The sequence below is a fragment of the Haliaeetus albicilla genome, chromosome 2, assembly GCF_947461875.1.
Source record: "Haliaeetus albicilla chromosome 2, bHalAlb1.1, whole genome shotgun sequence".
NCBI classification, from domain to species: domain Eukaryota; kingdom Metazoa; phylum Chordata; class Aves; order Accipitriformes; family Accipitridae; genus Haliaeetus; species Haliaeetus albicilla.
Window position 1 is genome coordinate 77,365,161 of NC_091484.1, and position 24,310 is coordinate 77,389,470.

The 24,310-nt window shown below is 53.8% G+C and overlaps 1 protein-coding gene across 2 annotated transcripts; it reads left to right on the forward strand.

Moving 5' to 3' along the window:
• Positions 1-1,075: 1,075 nt before the first annotated feature.
• Positions 1,076-23,804, forward strand: ZBTB47 (zinc finger and BTB domain containing 47). Of its 2 annotated transcripts, none has more exons than XM_069778319.1 (7): positions 1,076-1,203; positions 1,571-1,637; positions 12,610-13,980; positions 17,331-17,478; positions 18,074-18,189; positions 18,609-18,753; positions 18,912-23,804. In XM_069778319.1, exons 1-7 carry the CDS (start codon positions 1,094-1,096, stop codon positions 19,277-19,279), a joined length of 2,325 nt encoding a protein of 774 aa, XP_069634420.1. In that variant the 5' UTR covers positions 1,076-1,093; the 3' UTR covers positions 19,280-23,804. The 2 variants fall into 2 exon arrangements, with proteins under 2 accessions (XP_069634420.1, XP_069634421.1); XM_069778320.1 differs by lacking the exon at positions 1,076-1,203 and adding an exon at positions 1,344-1,388.
• Positions 23,805-24,310: the final 506 nt, after the last annotated feature.

A 24,310-nucleotide genomic window follows, 5' to 3' on the forward strand; every position in this document is an offset into this window, starting at 1 on the left:
ACCGAAGCAGAGTCTAAACAAGTGCAAGACGTTACCACATTTATGTCTGCAAAAGGGAGTGGTTAGGAAAAGGAAAAAGAGCCGGGAAGGTGGGATGAAGATGGAGCCGTCCAGGGGCTCCGGGGACACCCCCAGCCCCGCTGTCGCGTGGCCGATGCCCTTCGGAGCCGTTGGGTTTCTCTGCTTTTAGGGGAGTGGAAAGGAATTGGTTCGCCCTTGACATTTTGGGAGGCATCTGCCGTGGGTGGTGGGGGGCAGAAGTGGGTCTCGGAGGTGGTCGCCATCCCCGTAAGCCTCAGTCGGGCACCTCGTGGGTCTTCTCTTGCCGTGGTGGAGCCCAGCACCGATGGGCAGAGCCCGTCCCGGTGTCGGAGGTGTGGGAGCACCGTGGGACCCTCCCCGGCCACCCTGGGGCTGCTCCGGTTTTGCCCCTTTGGTCCCCAGCAGGAGGATTTGGGGGGGACCCGGCTCCCGGCTGAGGCTGGGGGGCTATTGGGATGCTGAACTCCCCCCCTTCTTGGTATTGGGGAGATCCAAGCAGAGCTGGGGGCAAAATAATGAAGCCCTGATTTATTTTTTTGGGGGGGTTAGGGGCTGGCTGTGCCCCACGCTTCGCGTCCTGGGACCCAGGGTGGGGGATTTTGGGGGAACCCCAGCACGGCCACCCACCAGACCCCCCTCCTAAAACCAAATGTGCATTAACACCCCCCCCCGCAATCTCCCTCTGCTCGTGGGGGACCCCCATTTCCTCCCCACAGCAGGACAGCGCTCCAAAAATCCCCTTTTTTTTTCCCTAAAACCAACCTCCCCCCCCCCGACTCCCCAAAATGGGTTTTTATTCCCCAAAGAGCCCTTTTTTGGGGGGGGGGGAAGCGGGGAGGGGCGCTCCGTGTGCCTCAGTTTCCCCCCCCCCCCCGCGGGGGTACCAAAGATGCTCCCCGGAGGGGGATGCTGTAACCCGGGCAGAAGAAAAAAGGTGGGTGGGTGGGTAGGGGGGTGTGTGGGGGGTGTCACGCGTGGGGCGGGCCACGCGTGGGCGGTGTGGCGGTGGTGGGAGCCTGTCCCTTTAAAGGACCAGCCGCGGCCCCATCTGATGCGGCGGCTCCAATCAGCGGCCCCGGGGCTTTTGGCAGCCGGAGCCGCCGCCGCTCCGCATTCCTCCGTCTTCCTAAAAGGGGCTAACATGGCGATGGGCAGGATGAGGTGAAGAAGAGGAGGAGGAGAGGAGGAAGGGGGGGAAAAAAAGGAAAAAAAAAAAAGGAAAAAAGAAGGAGGGGGGGAAATAAAGAGGGAAAAGGAGGGGGAGAGAGAGGAGGAAAAAAAAAGGAGGAAAAAAAAAAAGGAAAAGAGGAACGGGGGATGCAAGCAGGGCTGGCAGCGGCGGCGCGGTAATTTCCTCCCCCCCCCATCCCCACCTCCTCCAAAAGGCAAAAGAAAAAAAAAAAAAAAAAAAAAGGCAAAAAAGCCAGCCAGCAAAAGAAAAAAAAAAAAAAAAGGAAAAAAAAAAAAAAAAAGCAAGCAACCAACCCAGCAAACCACCCAACCCAACATTTCTTTTTTTTTCATGGAGAGCAAAAACCCCAGGCAAGCGGAGGAGGACCGGGACTCCTTTGCGCGGAGATCTTTGCATCAAAATGGTAGAGCTTGCAACCCCCCCGCCCCCCCTTGCTTTCCCTTTTCTCTTCTTTTTTTTTATTTATTTTATTTTTCCCTCCCCCCCCCCCCCCCCTTCCTCCCGCTCCCGGGGCTTTGCTGACTTTGCAAAAGCCTCCGAAACTTGCCCAAATCCTTGCAAAAGGGGAGGGGGGGGGGGTTTGCATGGGCGAGCCGGTGGCATGCTGCATCCTTGTATTTGGGGGGGGGGGACACAGCCGGGGGGGAGGCTGCTTCGGGGAGCCGTGGAAAAAGGGGGGGGGGTGGTTATAAACAGCGCAACCCCCCCGTGTTTCTATTGCAAGCCGCTTTGGCTGGGGGGGGGGGCGTGCATGGGGCTCCCCCCTTCCCTTGTTGTTTTTTGGGGGGGGGGGAATGTTTTGCATTGGGTCAAAATTGCATTAAAAATGTGTGTCCCCCCCCCCCGCTCAGGCTCTTTTTGCAGGGACTGCATTGGGGGGGGGGGGCTGGGCTGGGCTTCGCTTCTGGGGTGCTTTGAGGGGTGCTGGGGGGGTTGGGGGGTGCAGATGGGGGGTGCAAAGGGGTCTGACCCCCCCACCACCACCACCCCCCCACCCCTAAGGTGTGGGTTGTGCGGCCCAGCACCCCCAAGGTTGGGGGGGGCCGCTCGCCCTGACCCCCCCAGTCCACCTCAGGGCTCCCACTGGGGGGTCACTGGGAAGATTTGGAGTTGGGGGGGGGAAACTTTTCGAGTCACCCAGGCCGGAGGATTTGCTGGCGTTGCGGGAACGCAGGAGCAGCTTGCCGCTTCCTCGGCCCTTTTTTGTTCCCCGGATGACTCCTTCATTTTGCTAATTTTTTGCCTCCTCCCCGCCCCCCCCATCCCAGTTTGCTCCAGCCGGTGGGTCCCCTTTTCCCAGGGGGATCTGGGGGATGCTGGGTTCACCCCCATATCCCGAAGGAACGAGGCCGCGAGCGTGGCCTGGAAAGGGTGCAGCATCCCACCCCGCTTCGGGTTCGCAAAAGGATTTTCCATGCATGCTCTTAAAAAAAAAAAAAAAATAAAAATAATAATAATAACAGAGGGAGGCTGGTTGCACCGGGAGTCTTGCAGCCGGGGCTCTCATCTGCGGCAGTGACCTATTTTAGCAGCCGGCTGACTTTTAAGGGGGGGTTAGTTTGACTTGCAGAGAGCAGGCCTGAGCCGGGAAGATGCACGGGAAATCCTTCGGGATGTTCTGCGCCCAGGGACCGCGGTTCCCGGTACCCTGGTGCCTCCCCCATCCCTAAAAGTGCGAGGCTGTGATTGCCCCAGCGATGGCTCCGTGCCCGTAATAACACCCCGGGAGGCGTTCGAGCGGCTTTTCGGAAAGGGGAAGAAAGTGCAAGCTTGGAAAAATAAAGAAACGACGTTGAACCGGCTCACGAGATGATGGCTGGGATGCTGGGCTGGGGCTCGGCACCCCCCGGGATCTGATACTGGGGGTAACTGGAGTCGGGTTTGGGTTTGTGCCGGCCGGCTGGCCGCGCTCGGCCTGTGAAATTCCTGCTGGCATTAAATCAGCTGCTGGAACAGCCCCGGCATCCCCTCCGGAGGGAGATGCTCATGGACCAGGGAAGGCACCGGGGAGGTTTTTGGGAGCGTTTCGTGCTCTGAGGTGGGGATGGAGATGCCCAGAGCCCACCCGAGAGGGCAGCCCTGCGAGGACGAAGGGGAAAAGTTGGGAATTAAACCTTTCGTCCGCACCCGGCCTCAGCAAGAACCAGAGGAAAATTTGCTTTACACAGCAAAAAAATCCTCCTTGGAAAGATATTAAGGGTTTCATTTATTTTTTTTTATTATTTTTTTTTTTCCTGGATCTGGGGTGAAACCTCGCTGGGTGCAAACGTTTCAGCTCTGACCGCGGAGTTTCCCTGAGGATGCCGACTGGGCTAAACACCGCTCCGGGGGTTTTGCTGGGGGAGCCGGGGGGTCCCCTTCGCCTCCCGGCTTGGCTTCACGGCGGAGCTTTGTTCTCCCTGCGAGGAATTAACGGTGCGTTAGGTTATTACCAGGCAAACACCAGACTCGGGCGAGATAAACGGCCTTGTATTTCTGTCTTGCGTCTGGAGGAGAGGCATGTCACCCCCTTCATAAAAATAACCCGGTGCTGCCTTTGGAGATGTTTTCTTTGTAAAAGGGAGGGAGAAGCAGGAGGTTGCCTGCGAGCCGATTAGATACCGGTTATTTTTAAGATGCAGATTTTTTCTCCTTTAGGAAAAAGAGGGAGAAACCTTTTTGCGGATGAACTGAATGTGTCAAAACATCAGAGGGTCTTTGAAGGTTTCGGGGGAATTGCTGATTTCCCCACCTTCCCTCCTCACTCCGGCTGGAGGAGAAAACTAAGGGCTCTCCCACGCTGCTGCGTTTAAGCCTTTTTAGATGGGGACGTGGCGATGGCCGTGACAAAGTGCTCTCCGGGAAGAGCAAGAGCTGAAGTTTTTATTTTGCTGCCGCGTTTGCGTGGCCCCGAAAAAGGGGATCCCCAGGTCCTCCGCATGGTTTGCATCCCAAATGTCCGCTGGTTTCCCGTGGGATCGGTGGTTCCTGGAAGGCTGGAGGAGCAGGTGCCGGTGGGGAGGATGAGCTCAGGGTCAGGCTCTGTGTCACCTGCCCCTAAATTTTCCTCTTTTATTTCTAAAGGAAACGCGTTGCGTTGCTGGAGCGGTATTTGCAGGGCAGGGCTGGCCCCGTTGGGTTTCGCGAGTGGGGACACCTGAGGTCTTGTCCCCGTGTCCTTCGGGATTGCTGTCCCCGAGCCAACCTCGGCGCTTTGGCTGCCTCTCCCGATGGGGAAACCTGGGGTGATTTTTGGATATGGGGAAAGGCTGCCCATGGTGGTGCAGATATGATGGGTAGAGGACTTAATTGCAATAAATTGTCTTTTTTTAATTATTATTTTTATGACTGTATCTTTTGCCTGGAGCCAGGGCTGCTAACACCCTGTCTCAGTTAAAGCCCTGCTCCCTGAGCTGCTGAATTTGCTGGACAGCCGTGATAAAAATAAGCCATTTTAATGCACATTCATAAAAACGTTAAAGTGGCGGGCAGGGAGGATGGTTGGACCGGAGGAGAACGACCGGTGCTTCTCAAAGAACCCCGGTCAAGGTTGAGTTTAGGATGGAGCTGGATGTGGGGACCATCCCTGAGGTCAGTGCCAAGTTTTGGAGAAGGATGCTCCGGGATGGAAAGCCCTGCCCGGGATTCTGGGAGAGGCTCAACCTTGGACCTCTCTGGAAATTTTGTGGTCTGGAATTGGGTTAGAAAACACTGTGGGTTTAGGGGTTTGATGGGAACCGGGTGTGGGGCAAACCTTGGAGGTGTCGTATCCCGTCTCCCTGTTGATCCACCTGGAAGGTGACAGTGGCATCCCTAGGGATGGGTGTCATCCGTGGTGCCGAGCAAGGGGATGCTGCCGTCTGGCGCCAGCCTAATTCAGTGGGAGGAGGTTTCGTGCATCCATCCCCCTTGTTTTCCAGGGATCCCAGCCTCTTCCCAGCCCTTGCGTGGCCACGGGGCTGGCTCGGGGGACACGATGGCTTTGGGCCACGCACGAGCGGCGCGGTGGCTGCCCCGTTGCGCCCATCCGTACTCCCTGCGCTTGAGTTTGGGGTGCCCGGGGGTCCTAGAAGCCACGGGGAGCTGGGTGTACAGCCTGCCCCGCTCCATCCATCCCCTCCCTTGGTGGCACCGGGGACAACCGTAGGGTCCCGAGGGGACGACGCTCGCCTCCTCCCCGGCCTCGCGCGGCTCGCGCCGGGCTGGGCAGCGGTCCGGAGCTGGCCCCTGGCGCAGCCGCTTGGCCGACAGCCCGGCTGGGGAGGTCAGCGTTGGGTTTTGTCCTCGTTTCCTCCCTCGATCTTTCCTCCGCTTGTTTTTCTCGGGCAGGGGAGGGAGGGGGACAGCGGCTTTGCATGTGTTTTGTGTGTGTCCCAGGTTCTTCCACCCCAATAGTGACTCTGCAGGAGGTCCTGCATCCCCCCGGACAGGAGGGCAGCATCCCGTCCCGCTGCCTGCTCCCGTGCCAGGATGGTGGCTCGGGGACATCTCCATCAGCCTGGTGTCACTAGCTGTGCCAGGCGCTGGCGGGGACCCCGTGGCTCAGCTGCCTCGGCCGTGTTCGGCGTTTGTCAGGAGGATGCCGGCTCTGCCGAAATCCAGCAGTGTCCGTTCGGGGTTTAACCCCAGACCTCGCTTAGTGCAGATCTTGAATTACCCACAGGGTCTGGCCTGAGCTGCACCCAAAGAAACCCCTTTCATCCCCGACCGAGGGGGCACGGACAGACGGATGGGTGCATCCAGCCAGGCTTCGGTGCCTCCGCTTTCCCCCCAGAGCAGAGGGATTGAGGCTCATCCTGGGCTGAAAATAACACGGCACCGGGCTGAAAACCTCGGTATTTTTGCAGCAGGGAGGCTGCGTTTGCACGTGTTGGGACGCTGAGGTTACCGAGCAGATTTTGGGGCTTGGCGATGCCCCTCCGCCGTCGCCTTGGGTGGAACGGAGGGATGATGACCCCGATGCCATCACGGTGGCGGTGGTATCCCCAGGAGCAGCTTTGCAGCGTCGCCTCCCTGGACCGGTTTGGGGATGGGGGAGGTGATGGTGGGGTTGGCCCGTCCATCCATCCTTGCAAAGCATCATTGTGGCTTTGCAGCTTTGTGCAGGAAAGAAAAAGAGAAAGATGCCCAGAGGGGCTGGCAGGGTTTAAAAAACTTTAAAAAACCCCACAAAATAAATAAGAAAGCAACCAGACATTAACCCTCTGCGGGCTGTGTTGCTGGGAAGCCAGTGCCCACTCCCAACAGGGCAAAGCCTCGTGTTGCTCATCCCACCTCGTCCCCCTGCTCTCCCCAAGCCTCAGGCGGCTGTGGTGCTTAGAAAAAAAGCCCAAACGAACCTTTTCCCTGTTTGCAGAGGTGGCTCCTCGGGCTGCAGGGGGACAGGGATGGGGGAAGGATTTGTGCCTGTTCCCTTACACCAAGGACGGTCCCGCTGGGCCTGGCGCTGCCGCCGGCTTCCCAGGATGCTCCCTGGAAAAGCATCTTTGAGCCAAAGCCTGTAAATGCTGGATGCTATTAAAAAAAAAAACAAACCAAAAAAAAACAACCAAAGGGGAGGGGAAAAAAAAAAAAAGCCTGGGAAGCATCTGACTGTCCACCAGCTGGGCTAATGTTCTTCTTCACATGGGCAGAGGCTGGGAGGTGTTTTTGGGGGTTCCTGACCCCCCAGGGTGGGAAACGCTCTGGGAGCATCCCTGAACCCCTTCCCCTTGCTTCCTCTCCCCCAAGCCCTCATATGGCTCTGTTTTAGGCAACCTCAAGCCTTTTAGAGAGTACGTAGGCGAAAATCACCACTTTAGACAGTTCCACCACCATCCTAAAGGACGTGGCCATCCTTGGCCTCCGGAGCTGGGATGCCACCATCCCTGGCGAGCAACCGGTCCAGCCGTGGCAGCATCCCGGCGGGCAGGATGCCCGTGGTGGGCGCTTGGGGCCACGTCGGCCGGCGCCTCGCCAGGCGGGGCTGCGGCCGAGCTATTGTTTTCCCTTCCTGCTTGTTTTTCCGGACAACCCTCCCCTAATTAAATAAAAACACCCGTTGGAGAAGTGAACAAACCGGGCTGCCCCCCCCCGCCCCGGCTCCAACCCCCAGCACGGTCCCGTGCTGTGGGAGGGCAAAGCACCCGGGGGAGAAATCCCCGGGGGAGGAAGACGATGGGCGAGCAGAGCGGTGAAGGTAGGCGATCGTCGAGGGAAAGGCGCGTCGGGATGTGGTTTAGCCCGCTGCCGGGTTTCCATGCGCGGCCGTGGTCCAAAAATGGGTGGTTTTGGCGATGTATGGGATGTGTACGGTCCAGGGAGAGCCGCTGGTTGTGGGGCGGCTTCATCCCGGTGCGTCCTGGTTTCGGGAGTTGTGGGAAGACGCGAGCATCACATAATCCTTAAAAAAAAAAACAACAGCAAAACCTATATAGCCTCAAAACCATGGAGAAAAGGCTGAAGGTTTCAACCAAGGGTCTTGAAAGCAGAGGGCAAATTATAGGGGGCTGAGGATTAAAACCGAAAGCGCGGGCGTCTTTGGGATTTCTAATGATGCGCCTTTGTGACGTTTGAATTAATCTGTAAAAATAAGGTTTTAAACATTATTTCTTTCTTTAGCAAAAGTCAAGTTTTGGCATTAAATAGTTTTAGCCAAGCTCTTTCACCCCGAAATGCAGCAGTGTTCAAATTGAGAATAGGACATGGTATTTTTTGAGGCGCAAGTGCTGACATTGTATTCAGCTACTTATTAAAGCACTTTTCCTTAATCAGTTTAATACTGAAGGTCAACGGTAAATGTTTTGGTGGTTGCAAATGATACAGAAAAGCAGATTGCTGTTTTTCAGGGGAGTTTTTGGGGTGAAAAATTTTAGGGAAATCCCCAAATTTTGTGCTGAATGGAAACTGGTTTGCGGGCAGCTGGTTCAACTGCTCTGCCCAGCGTGAAGCAGGGGCTTGTGGCCACCTAAATGTGCTTTTTATGCCCCAAATCCCCTGTCCTTATGCTAATACAGGAGAGAGGTACTCATGGTCCTCGATGCTTTGGTGATGAGGGTGATAGACATGGCTACAAATAAATAAATAGAGGCTGGTGAATGTCAGAGATGGTCTTCTGGGGGGCTGCAGATTTGAGTATTTGAATATATCCAGGGTGACCTGACCTACTGGTTCCTTGGGGGGTTTTATTGCTGCAGGAGCATTTAGGGATCTGGGTCTTAATACATGCTAAGCTAAATAGCATTTTATCTTGGTGCGTTGATTTAAATCCAGCAGCAGCCCCCTTTCAATGGAGGCGATCGGGTGTTGGTGTGGCTGTTTGGGGAAACTGAGGCACGCGGGGGGGATGCGAGTGGAAAGGGAGCTGGGCTGTGCTTGGGCTCCATCTCCTATAGCAGAATTTTCGGTGGCTTTGCTGGAGAGAGGCTGCCCCGGTCCAGCGAGCATCAACATCTCCTTTGGCCGCTGTTCCTATATCGCTCTTACGTCTTCCTCGCATCCCCTGCCATTGGGGCTCAGCCGAACCCCATCCCTCGGTCCCCCCTCGCCCCGAGCATCCTCCCCGTCCTCCGGCCGCCTTCCCGCCTCTCTGGCCGTTTTGGGATGGGGCTTTGGCAGCATCGCTTGGAAATGCTCTTAAAATAGAGCCGGAGGGCAGCGTCAGGGCGGGGAGGGCCGTCTGGAGGCACCGCCGTCCCCTCGGGGTGGGGACTTTGCGGCCACGCTGCTTTCGAATAATTTTTAGGGGGGATTTTTTGGGGTGCCTATGATGCCGGGACCCTGCCCGGAGGTCGTCGGCGCGTGGCGGGGGCCGGCGGTTTGAGGGTTCGCTCCGGTTTGGTGCACCCAGCGAGTCCCCTAAGTCCAGACTTGGGGTGGAGGTGGGATGGGTGACCCGTTCCTGCAGTGCCGTGTTGGGCTGCTCGTGGGACTAAACCGATCCAGAAGGCCAAGGTGGTGATGGTGGAAAAGAGCAAAACTGTGATTTTTATTTATTTATTTTTTTAAATGATTATTTGTTAATTTAAAAAAAAATGTATTTTTTAAGATATTTTGAAATATATATATATTTTTTAAAAATATTTGCATTTTCCCAGGGGAAGGGTAATGGATTTAACCCTCCCATTAATCCCAATTAATCGGGCTTCTCCGCTCCAGTGGAGTTGCAGGGACGGGAGCTGCCGGAGGGGTATTTCGGGGCGAGTTGGGGTCTTTCTTGGGATCTCACCCCGGCGGGCGCCTCTCATCTTGGCTGGCGCTCCAGCTCCGGGCGAGCTCACGAAAAGCATCTGATAGCAATAAAGAGCAAAAACCTCCCGCTGACAAGCCCGGGCTGAAGTCACCGACGGGACGCAGCCAAGACACGCATTGTCCTCGCCGCTGCTGGGACTGATTAGAGCCGCCTGGCAAGCCCCGGCGCTGGGTGAGGGGTCAGCCCCTTTTGCCAAAAAACCTCGATCCGGAGCAAAAAAAACCAAACACCCAAACCCCCAGCTTTTGTTTTCCAGGCTGTGCAGAGGCGATGCCGCCCGGCGGACCCAATTCCCCCTGTTTTGCACCCATTTCTCCACGGTTGTGGCCATGCTGAGCTTGGGGCATCCTATATAGGGAGCGAGGTGAGATGGATCCCAGGAGGAAAAACCTGAATTCGATTTTTTTTTTTTTTTTTCATAGCGAAAGCAAAGCAGGAGAGGCCCTGGCAAACAGCAGACTGCTCCGCTAAAAGCTTGCTGTCTCTTCAGTGTTCGATATTTATTATATCATTATTTATTTTCTATGCGCTTGGGGGGTGTGAGCCATCCAAGTTCCTCTCGTCAAAATGTCCTTGGCAGTCGCAAGGCTTAGAAAATGGGGAGGGGGGAGTGGGTGGATGGCTGTTCCGGCTGGGATGCAGCATTTCGTAACAAATATATATAAAGAGTGTTTATGTATTTATATATTTTTGTGTTTATATATTTATAAAGAGTTTAAATTTATATAAATGAATGTAGAAAATATAAAAAAAATATAAATATATATATAAAAATATATATAACCCCCCCCCTCTTTGCCCCACTCCATGCTGCAGAGCCAAGTATTTGGCAAAGAGCTGGTTTTTCCCTGTTTTCCCCAGGTACGAGCGTTTGCTGGGGCTCTCCGGGACCATTGGGACCATGCGAAGCTGACGCCCCCGTTGGTTGGGCGGGTTGGTTGCAGAGCAGAAATGCAGTGAAAATGAAATTTTTGGCAGGGAGGGGGAAGGTTTTTTTTTGCTTGTTGAGAAAACAGAGGAGAAAACACCCTTTTTTATTATTTAAGCATTTTTGTCTGTGTGCGCTTTTGCCTTTGGCTCACAAAAAAAAAAAAGTCAGACAAAACGTGTCTTGCTGGAATTCATGTATTGACCAAGAGCTGCCATTTGTCCCAGAAAAAATGGGAGCTGAGAAACTTTTTGGAGCAGGAGGTGCAGGATAAACCCAGCAGGTTGAACCCTTTCTGTCCGCCACTGTTCTGCACCATGTCCTTGGTCACATCCCGCGATGGTGGGGAAAGAGGGTGTTAATTTGGCCCGGATCCATCTCCATCCATGAATTGGGTATTCAGCACAGAAAACCAAAGGGCAGCAAAGGGAAAGGGGATATCCCACCTGCTTTTAATACAGGGCGCGGGATTTAGGGTATGGGATATCCCTTACATTCGGGATGCAGCTGGCAAACCCATCCTGGGGCTCAGGTATCCCCAGGAGAGGTGATGAACGTCCAGGGGTGGTCTGTACCATGCAAAATACATGTGAGCTAAATTAATTATCCAGCAAAGGCAGCCTGGGAAGTGTTGGCAGTCGCAGCATTTCGTAGTGTCGTGGTTTAACCCCAGCCAGCAATTAAGCACCACGCAGCCGCTCACTCGCAGTGAGATGGGGGAGAGAATCGGGGAAAAAAAAAGTAAAACTCGTGGGTTGAGATAAGAACAGTTTAATAGAACAGAAAGGAAGAAAATAATAATGATAAGAATAACAATAATAATATGATAATAATAATAAAAGAATTGGAATATACAAAACAAGTGATGCACAATGTAATTGCTCACCACTCGCTGACCGATGCCCAGTTAGCTCCCGAGCAGCGATCTGCCCCACTCTGGCCAACTCCCCCAGTTTATATACTGGGCATGACATCACATGGTCTGGAATACCCCATTGGCCAGTTTGGGTCAGGTGCCCTGGCTGTGTCCCCTCCCAACTCCTTGTGCCCCTCCAGCCTTCTTGCTGGCTGGGCATCAGAAGCTGAAAAATCCTTGACTCAGACTAAACACTGCTTACCAACAACTGAAAACATCAGTGTGTTATCAACATTCTTCTCATACTGGATCCAAAACATAGCACTGTACCAGCTACTAGGAGGAGAATTAACTCTATCCCAGCTGAAACCAGGACATGCAGCCTGGGGATGCTGCTCACTGATTTGAATTTTTCCAGGTATTGCTTTTCCCCAGGCAATTCAAAATGGGCTTTAAAAAAGCGCATAAATCATCCCGGTGAATCCAGCTAGCGAGTTAGCTGCTAACGTGAGCCAGAGCACGTGGTGTAATTCGGCAAATATTAGGGGATATTGTGTTTTATGTAATTATCTTGTAGAAGCAGGGAGGTTTAAAATCCTAGTTTCCTTCTATTTAAGGGGTTAAATCTCAGCTGGTGCCTAAAATTGGCTTCCCGCGTGGGGCAAATGTCCCCTCGGGGTCTCCATGTGGTTCAGGAGGTTGAGGTATCCCCTCTCCTGCTTGACATCTCCTCCGCCTGAGTGTGGAGAGCTGAGCCAGGCTTTGGACCTCCTTGGTGGTGGGGTGGCTGTGGTGCCTCCTACCCAGGCTGAAGGGATATCCATGGGTGCTCGTATGACCTTCGCCTGTCCTTTCATTGGGCTTTCTCCTCTTCGGTTGAGTCTCCCGGTCTCAAGTTGGTGGTGGAGCTTCTTGGTTGGTGTCTGCAAGCTGGGCCTGGTATTGGAACTGTTTGGTTGGCATCTCCAAGCTGGGCCTAGTGGTATTGCTTCTTGGTGTTTTGAAGCTGGGTCTGGCGGTGGAGCTTCTTGGTTGGCGTCTCCAAGCTGGGTCTGGCAGTGGAGCTTCTTGGTTGGTATCTCCAAGCTGGGTCTGGCAGTGGAGGTTCTTGGTTGGCATCTCCAAGCTGGGTCTGGTAGTGGAGCTTCTTGGTTGTCATCTCCAAGCTGGGTCTGGTAGTGGAGCTTCTTGGTTGGTATCTCCAAGCTGGGTCTGGCAGTGGAGGTTCTTGGTTGGCATCTCCAAGCTGGGTCTGGCACTGGAGCTTCTCGGTTGGCATCTCTGACTTGGGATGCATGGACAGGGACGGGTGGCATGGCTGGCTGGGTGTTTTCCTGGGGAAAAAGCCCTTCTGAATGATTTTATTTCCTTCCTCCCCACAGCTGATAGTCGAAAAAACGACTGACTACCCTTCGGCTGAGTACTCCCTGGTGGAGGATGTAGCCCTCCACTTCACGTGTTTGATGGACAGACTGAACGAGCAGCGCCTCTTTCAGCCGGACCTGTGTGACGTGGACATCGTGCTGGTGCAGCACAAAAGCATCTTCCCGGCGCATAAGGGGGTCCTGGCGGCCTACAGCCAGTTCTTCCACTCCCTCTTCACCCAAAACAAGCAGCTGCAGCGCGTGGAGCTCTCTCTGGAGGCCCTCACCTCGCAGGGCCTCCAGCAGATCCTCAACTTCATCTACACGTCCAAGCTCCTCGTCAACTCCTGCAATGTGCAGGACGTGCTGAACGCGGCTGCCGTGCTGCAGATGAACAACATTGCCTCCTCCTGCCAGAACCTCCTCGACACCCGCTCGCTCAGCCTGGCCGCCGACATGGCCCTGCCCGCCGAGGGCTGCACCGGACCCCCGCCCTACTACTGCGAGATCAAGCAAGAGGTGGATGCCCCCCATCCCAAAATCTACGCCCGGGAAGGCAACGACCCCTACTCGGTGCGGGTGGAGGATGGAGCGGGCGGTGGGACGCTCCCGCCTGGTCCAGCCAAGCAGTACTACAAGGAGGAGAAGGATGATGGGCCGGGCGCTGTCTGTAAGATGGAGGGCGAGGAGTCCGAGGAGGACCTGGACAGCCAGGGCTCATACAACCGGGAGCAGATCATCGTGGAGGTGAACCTCAACAACCAGACCCTCAACGTCTCCAAAGGCATGGAGGGGAAAGCAGCCGCCAGCGAGGCGGCTGTGATGGGGCGGCCTGATGGCGATGGGCATGACACGGAGGAGGATGGGGAGGGGGAGAACGAGGAAGGAGAGGAGGAGGAGGAAGAGGAGGAGGATGCGGAGGTGGGCGAGGAGGAAGAGGAGGAGCACAGCGAGGAGGAAGACCTGGAGGAGACGACGGAAGAAGAGGACGATGACGATGACGACGAAGACGCGTCGGAGGTGAAAAGGGAAAAGGGTGGGCAGCCCCGCAGAGGCAGCCGGGCGTCCAAATCCACCAAACCTGCCATGGCAACCAGGTCCCAGGAGATGGCCAAGGTGGAAGAGGAGGAGGAGGAGGAAGAGGAAGGCCAGCGAGGGAGGAAGAGGAAAAAGGAACAGGATGGTTTGGGCCAGAAGGTGAAGCTGGAGGAGAAGCAGCACTACCCGTGCAAGAAGTGCCCCCGGGTCTTCAACAACCGCTGGTACCTGGAGAAGCACATGAACGTCACGCACAGCCGGATGCAGATCTGCGACAAGTGCGGCAAACGCTTCCTCCTCGAGAGCGAGCTGCTGCTGCACCACCAGACCGACTGCGAGAAGAACATCCAGGTGAGCCAGCCCTGGGGACGTCCCACCAAGGTGGTGGAGATCCCACCAAGGCGGTGGAGATCCCACCAAGGCGGTGGAGCATCCCAGTGGGGATGGACATCCCACCAAGGTGGGGACATCCCACCAAAGGAGCATCCCACCGTGATGGGACATCCCAGTGGGGGAGGGACATCCCACCCACCATGGAGGACATCCCGCCCAGCTACACCGTGGGTTGGGTTCATGCTCAAATAATATTTTTGCTGTTGCGGTTGGCACATGGCAGACGGGAGGGAACCTTACTTCACCCATGACTCGTACGCAGGCTCAGGAGGGTCCCACGGTAGCATGGGACCAGAGGATTTGTGCCTGGGGACTCTGGCTTCCCCTTGGCCAGCTGGGTGGAAACATGGAGTAATTTTTGAAGAATAATTTTTCTTTGAGTTTATTCCATTAATCTGGATAAAACATTGCAAGCCCCTGATGGAGACACACTCCGGCCGTTCCCACCCAGGCTGAAACCAATTTAGCTTAATTCCAAGATTTGCTGACATGAGTTGAAATGGTTTTAATCTGCCTTTTGTGCTCTTTAGCTTGCGTATTAGCAAATTTCCAAATGCATCTGACATCCATGCGTGGCTCCGGCTTGGTGTGTCCTTCACCTAATGCTAACGAGATTCCGCGTTTGCAAATTGACTCCGTTAAATCAGTGCACTTTTGGGGGGATAGGTAGGCATCCCATCAGAGCAGCAAACGTGCATTCCTGCAGACCCCTCCAACCCATCTCCTAATCCGCAACAAGCTGTTTTGCATGACGCTGCGGCTACTAATTAAAAAAATACCAACTTCTGGAGAGCTTTCCCCGTCATCCTTCCTGCCAGCGACCGGATCTTAAATGGTCTTGCAGCCCTCCTAAATGAAGGTAACGCAACCCAAGTGCTACTGGAGCCCTTTGCCGATGGCACCCCAAATAAAATGGGGAATGAAGCAGATCTGGGCACTAGGGTGTGCGGGGAATACGGAGGCATGAGTGGTCTTGGCTCAAGCGGGTGAAGGAGCCGTTGCCTGCACTGACCTGTTGGTGCATCTTCCTGAAAAATTCACAGTGCTGAGGTTGCTTTTTTTTGGATGTTTTTTTTCCCAGAATTGGGCAAGTGCAGCTCTGATACCTGCATAGTGGTGGCTGTTTCGGAGACTATTGTAAAGCCTGTGCAATTAAAAATGAGTTTTCCTAGAACATTTCTTCAGCCTCATCTTCTTTTCTGATGGATAACATGGGGCTGTCATCACCTCACTGCTTTTTTTTTTTTTTTTTTTTCCCCTTTTTATCCCTTTTCCAGGTGATTTCTGAGTAGGATGAACCACAACTGCCCATGCAGTGACCTCCTTCCACGGAAAAAGTGGATCATTACCTTAGTAATGAGTTGAGCGTTTTTAATTTTACAAATAGCCAAATTCACTCCATTTGCTCTGATAATATTGAATAACTTTATCAATATACCATGGAATTATAGCTGGATGGAAAAGAGATTTTTTTTCAACTTTATACCTATAATGGACAGTCTTTATTTCTTGTTTTTTAACCAGATCTGTGGAGGGACCATCCCTCTTATCCCGTTCGGCTCTGCTGTTTTCTTCCCCTGTTTTGTCCCCAAATTTCATCCGTAATGCTTGAGGTGTTAGGCTTCATCTCGCTCCCTGTGATCATTTCCCATTGCCCTCCGCAGCCCCACAGACACCACAACAGTCATCCTGCCCAAGAAATGATTCGTCCTTTGCTTTATCAGGTTGTTTCTCAAACTCATTTTTAGACAGCTTCAGTGTGGTTTTCCTCTTAACCTGCGAGAATTTGTCTTCTCATTTTTTTTTTCTCTCATTTGGATGTTACTTCCACATTTTCGAGTGATGCTTTTTTGCGGTAACTGAGGACACAGGGCTCAGCCCTCCAGGGTGCTTGGTCCCAGCCCAGGGCTTTCTACATCTGCTGCTTTCCCTCTACCTTTAATTTCAAAATTCCCCTGCAGCCTTTTTCATTTTGAGTGGAGAAAATGGATATTGATGTGTCTTTGATACCAGGCTCTGGTCCTGGATTTGTCCTGAAATGTTTCTTAAAGCAGACATAAAATTGTTCTGATCTGTGGAAATATATACTTAGGAAGAGTAAAACTCAGAGGACTACTCATGTTGATATTCAAGGATGGCAAGATGAAGATGATGAGTGTTGGGAATGCCTCTGTGACCCTAATTTTGCCTCTCAGGCACCTAAATATAAATAGAGAGAGAGATACTGTGACTACATGGCATAATGGTATATTTTCCAGGGTATCACAGCCTCATTCAGTGCAAAGTTTGGTTGAAGCCCATCAATGAACATCTGTTCCTCTGGGGAGGAGAAGCCAGAGGAATACCTCCCCAGGCTTACTGGTACCGCTCAGCCGTGCTGTTGCAAGATGCCTCCAAGGCATGAATTATTTTCTCAACACATCTGCAAGGAGAAGGGACGGTTTTATCCCTGTTGGCCAAGAGGAAGATGAGTCATGGAGAAATGAAGGGGAAAGAGTTGACCCTTGGAGGAAGAAAAGACCCTTGGCTCCTGGGAGGGTCCTTGGCCATGTGCTGCCCGCCATCTCTGCGCTCTAGCAGTGGTTTCGTGTGTGGACCTCGCTCTCCCGTGTTTCCCCGAGCACCGAACTGATCTCACATGCTTCAAACAGGTCTCATGCCAAAGTTGGAACTTTTCCTGGGAACTTTCAGAGAAAGATTGAACTACTTGGACCTGAAGCAAATCTCTACCATAACTTCCTGGGGGAGACTTTGCACATCATGTTGTTCTGCTTGTGCTGATGGACTGGTTTTGGGGTCCGTTTTGGTCCATTTGGATATGTTTGGAAAACTTACTTAGTGGTAAAGTATCCATAATATCTGCTGAAGACTGAAGTTGCACTGCCCTGGCTTGGGCTTCTCCTCGTTCCTGTATTCTTTGCAGCCTTATAATGCACAGAGGGTTGGGTTTTTTTTTTTATGTAATGGTTTCGTTGTGTGCCAGAATAAAATCCTCATTTAGGAATAGGGCCTTGGTGCACGAGCTGCTGTTTGTGCAAGTCCTGATACAGCCATTGATGGAGATGCCACGTCCTTCCCTGGAAAGTCATTGTCCCTTCCTCATCCGATGGATAGAAATTTGAGTTTTGGAGGTTTTGAAGTGACAAGGTCTGTAGCAGACTTGCTGGTCGTTATGATTTTTGATAGCTGTAGGCTTCATAGTGATGTTCCCTTTCAATGGATGAAGCTGATAGCCTGGTAAAACGAAAATGCTGGTGGTGCCTGGGCACGTTCCTCTGCTTCCCTACCCATCCCCTCTCTCCTTGCAGTGTGTGACGTGCGGGAAGGGGTTCAAGAAGCTTTGGTCTCTCCACGAGCACAACAAGATCGTCCACGGCTACGCTGAGAAGAAGTTCTCCTGCGAGATCTGCGAGAAGAAGTTCTACACCATGGCCCACGTGCGCAAACACATGGTTGGTGAGTGCGGAAGGCAGCGGTGCCATGGGGGGGATCTCGTCTGGGGTGTTCATCCATCATTTTGACAATGAAGGGTGATTTTTTTTGTCGCTGTTGTGTTGGGAGTTTAGGGCTGGGCTTAATCTTGGGTGAGCTTTCTCACGTCCACGCAGGGGCCTTGAAATTTGGCCTTAATGCCGTACATATGTCTGCTCAGTGCTGGGTCTGCAGCAATCAGGCATGGTGCTAGGGAATCTCATTTGCTTTATTTAACCACAAAAAAAGAGCTCAGAATTGATCAAATGAGGGCTTGAAGTGTAACCATCCTTCCCTTGTAAAACAGGACCAGATCGCACCGGTGCCAGGCTTTGAAAGCAAATTGCACATGGCAACGGCAGTCAGGTCCCTGGGGCTTGCAGGCACCAAAGAGATCCAAAAAAGGGGGGTTTTGGCAAGCAATTAGGGGAGTATCTGGTATGTTGCTGCCACATATCTTGCCATATGGCATTGAGTTTGCTGGGGCTGCGTGCTGACGCTGGGAGCGGCAGCCAGAACTTGGGGAGATGGATGCTTGGGGTGCGGGGAGAGTGCCTGACCCTGCTCCTCTCCTCTTCAGCTCACACCAAGGACATGCCGTTCACCTGCGAGACCTGCGGGAAGTCCTTCAAGCGCAGCATGTCCCTCAAGGTCCATTCACTCCAGCACTCTGGGGAAAAGCCCTTTAAATGCGAGGTAAGGTCCTGTGTGTCACCCCACCCCGCATCCTCTCAGACAAGGACAAAACCACTGATTTGGGGAAAGATCTTCCACTTCTTGGGGCTTCCCCCACGCTTTGTGCCAGTGCAGCTGTAGGGATGCTCCCATGCTCTTCCAAACTTTGCGTCCCCTCCTGGTTTGAGGGTCCCACCAACCTTATGATGAAACTTGTCCAATGCCGGGATCTGTCCCTGCAGTGCCTGGACCTTGCATCCCATCCCAAGCCCATCCAGCCTGCAAACTTGGCTGGGTATGTCCCGAAAAGCCATTTATTTGGGTTCTTTTGGGGGAAAAAGGTGATTTCTGCACTGCTCCGACATGCTGGTGATCTGGGGGGGAATGTGGGGGGTGTTTTGGGTGCTCATCAACAGCTCATCCCCATCTTGACCCTGCAGAACTGCAACGAGCGTTTCCAGTACAAGTACCAGCTGCGTTCCCACATGAGCATCCACATCGGCCACAAGCAGTTCATGTGCCAGTGGTGCGGCAAGGACTTCAACATGAAGCAGTACTTCGACGAGCACATGAAGACGCACACGGGTGAGAACTCCCCACCTTGCCCCCATCCCGTGCAGGCAGGCACCTGGGGGAAAAAGCGATGGGATGGGGGTAGCATCTTTGGGTGGATGGCAAGATGGAGTTTTTGAGGGTGAACAATCCGATCACCGGCTTCTCATCCGTCTTCCCCCCATCCTTAGGCGAGAAGCCCTACATCTGCGAGATCTGTGGGAAGAGCTTCACCAGCCGCCCCAACATGAAGCGGCATCGCCGGACCCACACGGGCGAGAAGCCGTACCCCTGTGACGTCTGCGGCCAACGCTTCCGCTTCTCCAACATGCTCAAAGCCCACAAGGAGAAATGTTTCCGAGTCAGCAACCCTTTGGCTTTGGACACGGCTGCCCCCCAACCCGCCGCCAGCCCAGCCCCGCTGCCCCCCGGCCCCGGCGTCTCTCCCCTGCCCCTGCCGCTGCTTCATCCCCTTCCACAGACCCTCCCTCCTCCTCCTCACCTACCGCCACCCCCTCCCCTGTTTCCCGCGGGGAGGATAAATTCGAACAACAACTAGGTGCCCCCCCCTACCCCGGCCGTGCGCCTGCACGGACTGCTCTACCCGTTGGGAACGTCTCCCCCTGGGGAGCCAAGGCTTCGCTTGCTCTCTACCCCCCCTTCCTCCTTGTTTTGGGGTTGTTTTGGGTTTTTTTTCCTTTTTCTCACCCGTCATTCTCTGCAGAAAGGGGGAGCAGGAGGAAGCCCTGCCCTGAGGAGCGTGGGTGTTGAGGGGGGGGGACCGCCGTCCGTCTGTAAGGGTGTAGGTAAAAGGCATCACCCTGTTTCATCTTCCTACCCGTTGGCTTCGTCCTTGTGCCGGGATGCTGGCGGGGCTCGGAGGAGCAGGATGCCGCACCGTCCGGGGTTGAGCGTGCCGGTGTTGCATGCCCGCTCGCTAGCCGAATGAATGCCTGCTGGCGTTTCAATATTTATAATAAGCCGAAATCTAGCTAGTGGTGCTTGAATCCCTGTACTGTAAAGCTGGTCTTTCAATTCAGGCTCTTTTCCCAAGAGGTTGAGAGGTGGGCACCACGGAGGAGCCCCTGCTGGCCCCGTCTGCCGGCCCCGGTGGCCTGCGGTGAGCGAGCAGATGTCCCCGTTGGAAAGTCGTCAGCCTGCTCTCGTTAGCAGCCCTCGCTGCATCTTCCCTCCCCACGATAGGTTTTCCTCCTCGATAGGCGAAAGCACAAACACCGGTGTTGCATCTTGGGGCATCGGCAGCTCGCTGCCGGTTCGTTTTTGGGGTGCCCTAAGGGAGCTGGGCTCTGGTGTGCCCTTTCTGCTAATCCCAGCAGGAGCTGCGCTCCTGGGGATGCTCTGGAGTTGGCGAGGTGTCCCTGGGAGAGCTCTGATGGCCTTGGGACTGGCGGGAGGGTGGCCTGGGACAGAGGATGCCGCTGTTTCTCGGCAGAATCAGCCCAGAATAGTGCCTTAACAATTCGAATAAACCCCTGACTGACGGGTGAGCTCCAGGTTGGGTCCCATTGCAAGGTTCAGAGCTAAAGCAAGACCCCATTCAGCCTGATTACGATGTCCCATGCCTCCAACTTGTTGCCCGTGTGACTCTCCCAAGCTTCGCCTCTCCCCATGGGGTTGGCATCCGTTGCCCTGCCCTGGCTTTCAGGGGACCAGTGAGGGCTGTGGTTGGTTCGGTGATGTCCCACGGTGTTGGTTAGCGCTTCTCTGGTCACATTGTGGTTGTTGAAGTTGAGCTGGTCTTTGCTTTCACCTACTCAGGCTGGCTTCGTGCTGGCGGAGGAGAAGAGGAAGGCTTTGCTGTTACCTTTTCGTTGGATGATGGGGTCTAAGCTGCGTCTCTCGTTGCTGTGCTCTGCCCTGGGGTGTCATGCATTGGCCTGACCATGGCTGGGTGGTCTCCCTGCCGGGGGAAGTGTCTCCTTTGGGGTCTGGGAGAGCTGGGAGCACTGCAGGGGCTGCAGAACATCCAGCATGGTCAGAGAGGTGCCGGCCAAGAGGTGGGGTGCGTTGCAGCTGATGCCTTGCTCCCAGGGCCAGCGCTGTGGATGCGTGTGGATGTGGGTCAGGTCATGGAGGAGGTGGTGAGCAGGGCTGTTCGTAGGCAAAAAGGAAAAGGACACTGAGTGTGCTGCAGGAGCCCTTTCTCATTTGCACCTTGTTCTGGGTGATAGCAGGGTGCTGGGCACAGTGAGCCACATCTGGCTCTGCAAGAAGTCTTGGTGCTTCATCTGGACCAAATCAGCAACGTACTTGGGCAACGTTGAGGCTGTCCCTGCAGAGATCGGAGGATTCAGCCATGTGCTCAGGGGCTTTGCTGACCGGGGACATGCAGGAGCATTAGCCTGACAGGGAGGGGACAGGGGAGCATCTGCTGTTCTCCTGAGTGGTCTTTGAGGTGACGGGTTAGGTGACCGGTGTCCCTTCCTGCTGAGCGGTGCCCCCCTGTGCCTGACGTCTCTGGAAAGCTGGCTGCTCTTGTGGATGTTAGCATGTTGGAGCAACAAATTGCTTTTTGTCTTCATGTTGGCTGGGATCCTGTGGACCCCCAGCACCGCAATAAGTACCAGTGAGCTCACCCTCGTGTCCATCTGCTTTGAGCAAAAGCAGGATGCTATGGCAGAGCTGCCTCGCCATATCGACCTTCTCAGATGGGTACCAAAGGCTCCTCTGCTTTCCTTCCTCTGTGACCTTGGGGCTTATTGAGATGGTGCAAAGCCTTCTCAAACACGCACCCATGAGGGATGCAGGCACGCAGGTCTTGGGGCCATTGGCTTTCTGAAGGGACCATGACCCAGACTGGAAGACGATTGCTTTAGAGAAGCATTCAGTGATACCCTTGGAGGTGTTGGAGGGCCTCAGTAGAGTGGTCCGTGCTGTCTTCTCGTCTGCTGCCTCCCAGACCCCATCCCCTCAGGCTCCCTTGTGCTTCTTTCCCCTCACACTCAGCCTTGAGATGGGATGGGAGCGCTGCACCCCAAAGAGGGCTCACCTTGCCTGTATGGTCTCCTGTGATGGAGCCCATCAGCCTACCTGTCTGGTAGACTTCTCCCCACAAGTAAACACCCACACCATGTGTTCCCTTGTACCGCTCACCTGGAGGTGGCTTTCCCTGTCCTGGGTCACCCTCTCGCAGTGAGGACCTGTCCCACTTGGACATCCCTGGGAGATGAGAGCACCTTGTTGAGGCTAGAAGCCCAGCGGAAAGCCCAGTGACTGATCCCAGCCTTGTCTGATCCCCTTCGAGAGCCTGCTCGTAGAGCCACCTGGAGACGTTGAGATGTGACCATGCACACAGCACTTTGGAGAACCAGATCCCTGCTGCTCCCTCCCCTCTCCAAGGCCTGGGCAGTTCCCAGGAGTCCTACGTGGCCTCCGAGCCCTTTTGTCTACACCCTTACTCGGCCCCGATGTGTCTCTTGATTTCTGGTTTTCGTTAACGTACTAAGAGCTCAAACGAGTCGCTCCCGCAGTGTCTTGTCCCGCATCCATCCCAGTAGGCCCTGCTGGCACCCATTGGGTTAGACAGGGCGGGAGGCGGGGGATTTGGGTCCGTTGTTTTCAAGCTTTTTATGTTTTATTTTAAAATTTTAATTTTTTTTTTTTTTTAACTCTTGCACCTTAATCTCTCACAACCCTTCTTCGACAGACCGCGAGGGTGGAGAGGGGCTTAATTTCCATTAAGCAGTTCATGAATATGCCGCAACGCAATGTTCAACTGACAACTCTGCCCACACGCCGAACCCCAGACCTGTCTGGGTTTGAATTTCTTTCCCGCCCCCCCCCTTCATTTGAACGCTGGGGAGGGAGGGAGTCATGTGGGGAGGGTCGGTTTTGGTTTATATATCCCAGGAGCCTGGTAGCACAGACCAGTTAGCCTCATAATGTCCATGAGGCACAGCTGGCCCTTCGGACCACAGCCATAACCCCAGCGCGGTGGGAAGGTGATGATGGATGGACGGCCGGCAGGTGGGAACGGCTGTGACAGTGCAATAGAGACGAGCATCCGCTGCTAGACAACTCCACTGATTAAACTCTTGGTTTGCCTGAAGTTGAGAGGGAAGGACGGACGGACAGACGCCCTTTGTTCACACGGACAGAGAGAGCTTCCCCACGCGCCGCCCTGCCTGGTGACACGTAACCACGACGGGAGTTGGGTTGAACTTGCAAAGGAAGAAAATAATAATTAAAAAAAGGGAAAAAAAAAAAGGATTAAGAACAACCTCAGTAGCATGGAACTTGAAGAAAATGAATGAAACCCCAAGCACTTGCCTCAAAATTAGTTTCTCATGCCTGGTGTTTGGCTCTGTATTATTTTATGGCATTCAGTATCGGTTGCCCAAACATGCCAACTTAAGAGTGTATCGGTGGCTCTACTAGTGTGAACAAACTAAACAAAGCACTTTATTCTGTATAGATAAGGGAGGGCGGGGAGGGGAAGCTTTGATGCTTTTCAGAAGCATCTTAAGTAATGTTCTAGCAAATGTATTATTATTATTACTTTTTTTTTATGACCATGTGTAATCAATATATGTTTATCTTTAACTCCAAGTACAGCAGTTACTCTCTTTGGGATGGTGTGATGAGGGGGAGGCTGAGATGGTCGGGTTAGTCCATCAGCATAGGGCTAACTGGGGCGAGTCATTGCCTACCGCAAGAATGGGCAAGTCTTGCTTCGTTGATGGCCCCGTTGGCCAATGTCTGGGAGGTCCCAAGGGGTGCATCACAGCCAGCCTTGGCACCACGGACCCGACGTGCATTCCCATCCCGAGCCATCTTCTGCCTGGGGGTGCTGGGGCTGCTCTCTGGGCCACCCATGAGCAAGATGAGTCATGGGAGGCTGTTTTGGGTTGTCCCTAGAGGCCAGGTCCTTGGCCATGCTTTGAAACCTGCTTTTGGCCTCTCACCAAGGCACGTCAGGGGTCACTGAGCTCTGAAAGTGGTGAGAGGCCAGAATTGGGCCTTTCCACTGCGTTCTCCCAGTCTGGAAGTGTTATGACTGTTACCAAAGAGGTTGCAAGTGGAAGGACTGAATCAATAAACAATTTGTCTTTTATAAAAGAAAACCCAAAGCTCCACCACTTTCTTTGTTACCTTAATTTTGCTTTGCTTTTGCTTTTTTTTTTTTTTTTTTTTTTTTTTTTTTTTAAAAGGCTTTTTTCAGGCAATTGGGTGAGGAGTCACAGCCTGGCAGGATGGGCTTCCTACGGCATATTGACCGCTGCCGTCGCTTCACGTGTATAGACTTTGCATTGGGTTTGGTGGGAGGTGTGTTCGTGTGTGTGAGACAGCTAGACACTTGTGGGGCCAACCTAAAAATAGCTTTTCAGGGAAGGGTGATCAGTGGATAGAGGAAAGGGCTCAGTGCTTACAGCCCTGGGGGTGTTAAGGGGGGTGAGGGATAAGGTCCTGGGGCCTCCTGGTTCCATGAAGCTTGAGTGAGCTACGAGCTGGGGCTCTCTCATCTCCTCTATAGGCAGTGGAGAAACCAAGGAGCCCATTCAAAAGCACCCAGTGCCTTTATTGATTTAAAATGGAGCCGTGGCAACCTCACCAGCTAACATCAGCACTG